Source organism: Abramis brama (assembly GCF_963993115.1).
Source record: "Abramis brama genome assembly, chromosome: 4".
Lineage (NCBI taxonomy): Eukaryota > Metazoa > Chordata > Actinopteri > Cypriniformes > Leuciscidae > Abramis > Abramis brama.
The window spans coordinates 12,912,294-12,921,594 of NC_139966.1; the positions used below are offsets into that span (position 1 = coordinate 12,912,294).

Consider the following 9,301-nt stretch of genomic DNA (forward strand, 5'->3'; position numbering starts at 1 on the left):
GTTTGTGTTTACCGACAGTGGTTTCTGGAAGTATTCCTGGGCCCATTTAGTAATGTCATTGACACAATCATGCCGATGAGTGATGCAGTGTCGCCTAAGGGCCCAAAGACCACGGGCATCCAATAAAGGTCTTCAGCCTTGTCCCTTACCAGGGTATCCGCGGGGTCTTGAAAAGTATTAAAAGGTGATAAATCAATTTTAGGAAAATTAAGACCCTTAAAAAGTATTAAAAAGTCTTATCATGGCTTTATAAAGTCTTAAATTTTGAAAGTATTTTTTCTGAATTAGCTGTCCAACAGTTTGAGTTCCAAAAACATCGTAAAAGTGTGTGAATTTAGTCATCTTTATTAAAAAAAACTAACAGGTACATAAAAAACTAGGCTATTGTGGGTGCGTTCGTAAATTGCCTCTGAGAGCACCAGAGCGGGCAGGCGGGCGGAAGTTCAAAAGCACAATGTAAGCTCTGGCGGTCCCAGTGCGTATTACGAACGCACCGAAATGTTTTAAAGGTGATCTAAGTAACTTTTTTACCTTAACTGAACAGCTTCGGAGTCATTGGAGTGGTTATATTACTTATTTCGGGTTGAATGGTGGTCGTGAGCGGAAAATCCGCACTTGCAACTTTGAGCCGGCTGGCCGCCAGCCGCCCGCGTCAGGAAGTATCGCGTGATATCAGGTCTCGCGATGTAAACAATTGCTTTACGGCCAAAAGAAATCTGCTAAAATGCTGTCATTATTGCACTCCCTCACGCTGTTCGAACCCGAATGAAGAAGACGTTTTAAAGAATGTCCCATCTGCTTTGATGTCGTTGATCTACTAGCCTCTGGTGTCTGAGAATCGCCAACAAGTTTTTACAACAGTGTTGTCAAATATCTATTCCGAAGCTGTGGGGGGAGCTCTAGAGAGAAACCTGCGAGCAAAAAGCGAGAACACAGCGAAGAAATCCCGAAACTACTTTTTATTTATTTTTTATTTAGTCAGTTCAAATACAAAAACATTTCAGTACAATCCTGAAACTACTGAGCCCTGCTTTAAGAGAAGGTTGGTGAACGCATGAACAGAATGGGGAAGTGCAAATTTGCAGCATCCTGGCTGGAAATGCCGGACTTCAAAGAGTGGCTGCAACCAGGGAGGCATATTGTACATTATGCAAGAAAAAAATAAGTATTGTGTCAATGGGCATTAACTCGTTAAAGTCCCACATGTGTTGTGCTAGCCACAAAGCCGCTGCTAGCCGCAGAGAGCGGCAGCTCTCCATCGCTAGCTTCTGTGGTAATCGCGTTGCACCACCACAACCTAGTGCCAACGTCGTTACACCACCGGCAGTCGCATCTGAAGCTACAGCTACGACCCGGGCTGTCTCTGCTTCCTCATCTTCTGCAGCCGACATCAGAGTGGCTCTGGGCGGCACAGCAACACTGCGTGCTGAGGTGTTGTGGTGTCTCCACACAGCGGAGAAACACCATTCACTGACCTCAAACGAAAACTTGGCTGAAGTTTTCAATGCTATGTTTCCAGATTCGGATATAGCAAAGTCGTTCACTTGTGGCAAGGACAAAACTGGATACATCATACGATTCGGGTTAGCACCACACTTCAAGCAGGAGCTCATCAACACCATCAACAAGGCTGGCCAGTATGTGTTAATGTTTGACGAGTCGCTCAACCAGTCAACAAAAACGAAACAGCTTGATGTCCACATTCGATTCTGGGAAGATGACCGTGTCCAATCTAGGTACCTCCTGCTTAGTACTATATATTATATATACTCTATATACTATATTTTTATTTATTTCATTTTCAACCTGTTATGTGTGTGTTTTGAGGAGTGTCATATTAATAAAGATCTGTTCTGGCTAGGTACCTTGGCTCGCAATTCTTGGGACACGGAAAAGCTGTCGACCTGTTGCATCACATCAAAGTAAGTTAACTTACTAGCATTTCATCTTCAATTTTTGATACTTATGGACAATCGTGTGGCTAAAGTGTAGATTAATAGATGAGACTGGGATGTGGCAAGTGACTAAAAAAAGGGTTGATGGGGTTGGGGAGGAGGAGCCATGGATGATAAAGAGGTTGGTTGTCTGTCAGAAAGTATAAACATGTATAAATGTGACACACACAGTGGTGTGATCAAGGTCACTGTTGTTTAGATCTGAGATTTGTGTGCTTGCATGCACGTGTGTGTGTGTGCGTGCGCGTGCGTACATGTATTTGATTATGCGTGTGTGTGGTTGCTGTGGGTTCTTTGACTAGCAAATTGTCTGAAGTTGGTTCAGAGTGAAGAGTGAAGTTGGTTGACCAGACTAGCAGTTCAGTTTAGCTTGAATGGCTTGGAAGTAATTGGAGCACATTACCTGGATGTACAGTGAAGAACATTCACTCATGTTTGTTAGTACCACTTGTTTGTTTCACTTATAAAAACATATTGGTGTGCTAATATTGTATTTTTTGCTCCAGGAATTTGCACACCAAAAACATTGTTTCTTATAACCATTTTACATAATATGAGTGAAAATCAGGCTAATACCTTACTGAATGCCAGTGTATTCAAAAATAAACATAAAAGGAATATTGCCATTAATATACTTGCTGTTGTGTTTATTCTCAGGAATGTGTTGCAAAACTGAATATGAGGCAGCTTCTCTCCATCAGTATGGACGGCCCAAATGTCAACTTGAAGCTTGCAGACCTCCTCCAGACTGAGCATGCTGAGCTGTATGGTGCTCATCTGGTTAATGTTGGAAGCTGTGGGCTTCACACCCTCCACAATGCACTGAAGGCAGGCTTTACCATGTGGCAGATGGACAGGCTCCTTCGAGCACTCCACTACCTCTTTCATAATGTTCCAGCTAGGAGGGAAGATTTTACTGCCTTGACTGGGTCCACCTCCTTTCCGCTACCATTCTGTGGCCACAGGTGGGTTGAGAGTTGTTTGCCATACACATTGCAAAACAGGATTTGGCCCAAAATGTCTGTGTTTTTATTTTGCAACAATAAAGTGAAATGAAATTGGAGTGAGCTGACATTGTCCATTTTTGCATAGGTGGATTGAAAATGTCCCCGTGGCAGAGAGGGCAGTTCAAGTGTGGCCAATGGTCATGATGTACGTAGATGCTGTTAAGCAGAAGAAGCTTCCAAACCCCAGTACTGCCTCTTATGACACCATTGAGGCAGCACAAGCAGATCCCCTCATGATTGCCAAGCTCCAGTTCTTCCTGGCAATATCCAGGACCTTTAGCCTCTTCCTGACCAACTATCAAACTGATGAGCCAGTTCTGCCCTTCATTGCCAAAGATTTGAGTGAGCTGCTGAAGGTAATCATTACAATAGGGCCTAATTCAACTATCTACCCGTGGATGTGTGGTGGTCCACAACTCAATGTAAAATGTAAAATCAATGCAATGTGTGCAGTTTTACATAGATTGTTACATAGAACTCACTTGAGATAAGACCTGGATGCCAACAAACACATACACACACACCAATTATTTCCTTTCATTTTATTTGTTCCTCTTGTTCACAATAATACAATATAAAATTAATACATAAATTCATAACACATATTTTAAACCAACATTTTTCATGATTAGAAAGAAGCAGTAAGAAGAATGATCTGTTTAATGGTAGGCTAGTAGGATGGTTCTGTCACTGATTACTTATATCCTTTTAAGAGTCTCCTGCGGCGGTTTGTAAAGCAAGAGCTCCTGCAAGATGCCACTTCCCTGAGGCTGACCAAAATTGACGTTGCTGATGAAGTGAATAGGGTATCCTACAAGAATGTTGACATAGGACTGGGTGCTGAATCTGCCATCAAGGTAATTTTGATATTGACTATTTTCTTTTCAGGGATGGATTTTTGTTCTCTGTACACCAATGCAACTAGTAAAATTTTTACATTTTATTCTGCTGTTTGTATTATTATTATTATTGCCGACATGGAGAAACTTATTTTTAGACGATTAAGTTTACCTTCTTCATCATTTACATTCTATGTTTATAGTCTATGTTGCTTATTTGTCAGGCACTTCAGAGCAAGCCAGGAAGCAGGGGAGGTGAGCTTTTAGTTCTCACCTTCAGGAAAGAGTGCATGCAGGGCCTGGTTAAGATTGTTCAGAAAGTGCAGGTGAAAAGTCCCCTGAAAATTCCAGTGGTCAGGGCCATTGGATGTCTGGACCCCAGAAGCATGCACAGCGATGCAGAAGGGTCCCTCACAAAGATTAAGACAATGCTGCAGGACAAGAAGTTGGCAGGAGGCGTCTCTGCTGGTAGGAAAAACTTAGGGAGAGAAGAAGTTACTGTTGTGTTAGTGTGAAAGTGTCTAAGATTTTTTTCAACACAGAAGATATCTACAGTACACTACTTACCTTTTTATGTGTACAGACGCTGTGCTGTGTATTTGTCCAATGAAAGATTAATAAAATGACTTGAATTATATTTTACCTATTTGTAATTTTTTTTTTTTTTCTCTTATTCCAGGTGATGTAATCATACAACAGTTCCAGAGCTTTCTCTCTCTTGAGGCGAGAGATGAGAGATTCTCCTCCTTCCAGCCACTGAAGGAGCGACTTGATGTCTTCCTGCATTCAGCCCTCAGCAAGTCTTATCCAGAGCTATATAAGTTTTCTCAGAGCCTTCTACTTCTGTCCCACGGACAAGCCACGGTGGAAAGAGGGTTTTCCATCAACAAGGAGGTTGAAACATGCAACATCCTTGAAAAGTCGATGGAAGCTTTGAGGCTGATATGTGACAAGATCATTGTCTGTGGGGGTGTTTTGAAGGTACCTCTCACAAAGGAGCTCATGGCTTCAGTAGCCTGTGCAAGGTCAAGGTACAGGAGTTACCTGGAAGATGAACGGAAGAAGAAACAGAGTTCCACACAGGACCTCAAAAGAAAAGCAGTGCAAGAGGAGATAGAAGACCTGAAAAGGAAACGAACGGTTCTGACAGAGGTGTGCGACTCCCTCCAAACAGATGCTGATAAGTTATCCGAGCAGGCAGAGGGGAAATCTGGGACATTAATGGCACAACTGATCACGAAGTCCAACACCCTCAGAAGACGTAGTAAAGAAAAACGGAACGAATTGGTCCAAACTGAGAAGCTGCTGGAAACAAAATCAGAAGAACTGAGGCACATGTCAGCATGATTGTTGTTGAGGGTGGAGCAAAGTTTTGTTTTGTTTTTTAATAAACTTTGCTTTGATTTACTATCCCAGCCTATTTGATTTTTTTGTATCAGAGTGGTCTATAGTCTTTATCACAAACTAAAACTGTTAAGTTAAAAGTATCACTGATGTAAATGGTTACAGCTTGAAGTGGCGGTGAGGTATTAAAAAATATTGAGAAGGTCTTGAAAAAGTCTTGAAAAGGTATTAAAATTAACTTCAAGATTCCTGCATATACCCTGCTTACGCACAGAGATTTCTCCAGCTTCTCTGAATCTTTTGATGATGTTATGCACTGTAGATGATGAGATTTGCAAAGCCTTTGCAATTTGACGTTGAGGAACATTGTTTTTAAAGTATTCCACAATCTTTTTTATGCAGTCTTTCACAGATTGGAGAGCCTCTGCCCATCGTTACTTCTGAGAGACTCTGCCTCTCTAATATAGCTATTCATGTTCATCATCAAGGCCTTTTTCAGTGCAAGCGCCGATCTGAACGGTGTCTAACATGGCAAGATGCCCGGTCTTCCGCAAGGTGATGCCATCAGTCAGGGTTGATTGTAAAGACATTCATGTCCAGCTTGACAGCTTAAAGCGGAGCTTGGGTCGGCAACAAGGGCGGAGTCCCACAGCTAACTTCCCATGCACTCTCAGAAAAAAAGGTACAATTTTGTACCAAAGAAGGTACCAAACCCTTGTCACTGGGGCGGTACCTTTTACTGGTACAAAATTGTACCTTAATATAGAGGAACAAATTTGTTCCATTCCAGTTTGTACCTTAAAGGACATGATTTGTACCATGGGCAACCAAAATGTACCTTTTGTTTTTTAAACTTGTTATTGTTGTCAAATAAACAAATTTGATCTTTTAAGGTACCACCCCAGTGACAAGCCCCTTTGTACCTTAACTGTGTCAAATTTGTTCCTACGAGAACTATTAAAGGCTATTTTTCTATTGAATAACAAGCACATTCAACAACTGAATCCAAAAGGCATCAATTTAATCATTTCTGTAAATACATATCAAATACATATGAACGTTTGAATACTTTCATTCCAACTTACAGTAAAGTATTTCTTTGTGTAAATACATCAAAGACTTCACAATACAATAAAGACTTAGCAAAATTAACAGAATAGCACTTCTTTATTTGAAAGAATTTAAAATGCAATTACACTAAAATGTTACAGTACATAAAATATATTTTCTCATCTACAACAAAGCTAGAATTGTTTTTTCCCTACTTTTCACACAATACCCTTGCATTTATTTAACTTTTTTATAACACCATCCTCCAACCGAACTGCTCGGCAATTCAGATCCCTCCATTTTTACACTGCTGAAGATTCTCCTCTCACTGAAGACACGTCCAGTCAAGAAGTTCCCAAGATCTGCACAGTGGGTTGAGATAGCCAGTTCTTCCTGAACATAATGAAGAATCAATATTAGTAAAGACAGATGTAAATTTATTAAATTTATACTCCCAATGACAAGCTCAAATTTAACCTCTAGACTTAAAGGGATAGTTCACCTAGAACTGAAAATTCTGTCATTTACTCACCCTCAAGTTGTTCAGAATCTGTTTACTTGAACAAAAAAGAAGATATTTTAAGAATTGAAAATTAAACAGTTGATGGGGCCCCATTAACTTCCATAGAATATTTTTCATACTATTTTCATACTATGGAAGTCAATGGGGCCCCATTGACTGTTTCATTTTTTGGGTGAACTACAAATCCTTCAACATCTCGTTTGGCATCCATGTAATGTGCTTCTATTACGGATTTCAGCTTAGCCAACCTCAACAATTTTACTTAAAGGGTTAGTTCACCCAAAAATGAAAATTATTTTGTTACAGTTTTTTACGATTGCTATGACAGATTTTTCAATACATTTAACAATTTTCCAAAACTCTTAACACAGTTAGCACTACATCCGTCTGTGTAAGCTATACTATTAACACATTTATTGTTGCTTTAACACAAAATGCATACAGTTAGCACAAATTTAAAATGCTTGAACTTCTTTTACACACAAGCTCAAACAAGACCAAAACAATGGATTTTTACTGCCAAATTTACCAATGCTTTAACACTGTATGTCAGAACAGATAACACCATGTTCTAAACCTAACCTTACAGGCTAAACTCAAGGTAAACAGCTGCTTATATTGTGAACTGAAACACAAATATATCCCCTGTATTTTATTCTATTCTTACTGAGAAACAGCTGATTGAATTATGCAAATAATTAGAAGATGACTCTTTTTTTTCTTTTTCTTTTTTCTTCTGGTGCTTTTTCTGTTCGTATATTTTGTATTTTCACATTATTCCATTGCTAGTGAGAAACAGCTGATTGAAGTTATGCAAATATGGGACAATGTGGCATTCCACCATTCCCGTCTAGTCACAGCCTGGTTTGACGCCTATCAGAGGATGATGTCCATTTTCCTTGCCCCTTCCCTTTCCTCATCCCCATTGAGGAGTATTCTCAGCCTGGAGATGAAAGGTTTTTGACCATAGTCCACAGGACCAAATGTCCCTCCTTTATGCAAAAGATGCTGCATACCAAGACATCACAGCTGAACATTGCCAGGGGTGGATAAGGCATGTTACTGTAAAATATTCTTCCCAAGATGCCTTGCCAGGGAAGATATCAGGTGTGATGTGGATGAGAACATGTGGACAAATGCAGAAGACCGGGCAGATTAGAAGATGGCTTTTTCTGTTTGTATATTTTGTATTTTCACATACAGTAATACTGTAAATGGCAGCTATATTGCATATTTTTGTTATCTTGCAGAAATGTCCTGTTGAAAATAAAGCCGTTACTGCAGCAATACTGTCTCTGTCTTCTTTTTTTCATAAACCATACATTCTATAAAGCTACTCCAAGAAGGGTAATTTATTTTGTTGTATTGAATTTCTGCTGCAAAAAAAACAACAACAAAATGCATGCATTTACATTACAAACAAAACAAAAATGTAGAGAGACTTCAAAAGAAACTGCAGTGCAAAACACAATCTATGATCAATACAATATACTGTCTGTTGTGGGCATACCTGACACATATAAAATAATGCAGTTTCTGTAATTCCATCTGATGTTAGTGTTTTTTATGACATTGTGCTATGATTGACTAAATGTTCCTGGTGGAAGAGAACATGTGTTAATGTTTTGGTAGACATAGTGTATTGTGTTAGTGTATTATTGTATTTTGAAAATTAGTGTTGGAGTTTAGTTTACAATGTGTGATTTTGAGCATGAAATTAACCGTTTTGCCAATTGTGTGTTTTAGGTGTGTTGGTGCGTTAAGAGTTTTGGAAATTTGTTAAAAGTATTGAAAAATCTGTCATAGCAATCGTAAAAAACTGTAATTACTCACCCTCATGTCATTTCACACCTATAAGACCTTTGTTCATCTTCGGAACACAACTGAAGATATTTTTAATGAAATTCTGAGAGCTTTCTGTCCTTCCATTGGGAGCAATGCAACTAACACATTCAAGGCCCAGAACGATAGGAAAGACATCATTGAAGTAATCCATGTGACTCCAGTGGTTTAACCAATTTTATGAAGCGATGCAGGTGCTTTGTTTTTAGCAAAAAACACAATTTACCACTTTATTTAGTAGGGGGAGCACTACGACGCATGCGAATTGTGTTGACTCAAGACCGGGTGTTGTTCCGTGAATGTGCTTTAGATAATATTATTTTGTAAATATAGAGGTAAATTATGTTTTTTTTTTTTTTTTCGCAAAACAAAGCTTACATCGCTTCATAAAATTGAGGTTAAACCACTGGAGTCACTTGGATTAGTTTAATGGTGTCTTTACTACCTTTCTGGGGCTTGAATGTTTTAGTTGCGTAGGCTACCAATGGAGGAACATAAAGCTCTTGGAGTTCATCAAAAATATCTTCATTTGTGTATCTTCATTTGCGAAGATAAACGATGGTCTTACAGGTTCGGAATGACATGAGGGTGTATAATTAATGACAGAATTTTTTTTTTTTTTGCTGAACTATACCTTTAAGGAATCCTGGAAACACCTTAAATCAACCACAGCATGCATTCGGTCCATTTTCTGGAATATCTGAAATGCAGATAAGAAAACAATTTTCACACACACACACA

General features: G+C 39.2%; 1 protein-coding gene across 1 annotated transcript; it reads left to right on the forward strand.

Annotated features, from left to right (window-relative positions):
- Positions 1–1,203: 1,203 nt before the first annotated feature.
- LOC311082061 (uncharacterized protein) lies at positions 1,204–6,033 on the forward strand (the record flags this gene model as incomplete). Its single annotated transcript, XM_084112805.1, has 6 exons — positions 1,204–1,736; positions 1,862–1,922; positions 2,613–2,920; positions 3,048–3,318; positions 3,676–3,819; positions 4,481–6,033. 6 exons carry the CDS (start codon positions 1,204–1,206, stop codon positions 4,487–4,489), a joined length of 1,326 nt encoding a protein of 441 aa, XP_083968931.1. The 3' UTR covers positions 4,490–6,033.
- Between the last annotated feature and the right edge of the window lie 3,268 nt (positions 6,034–9,301).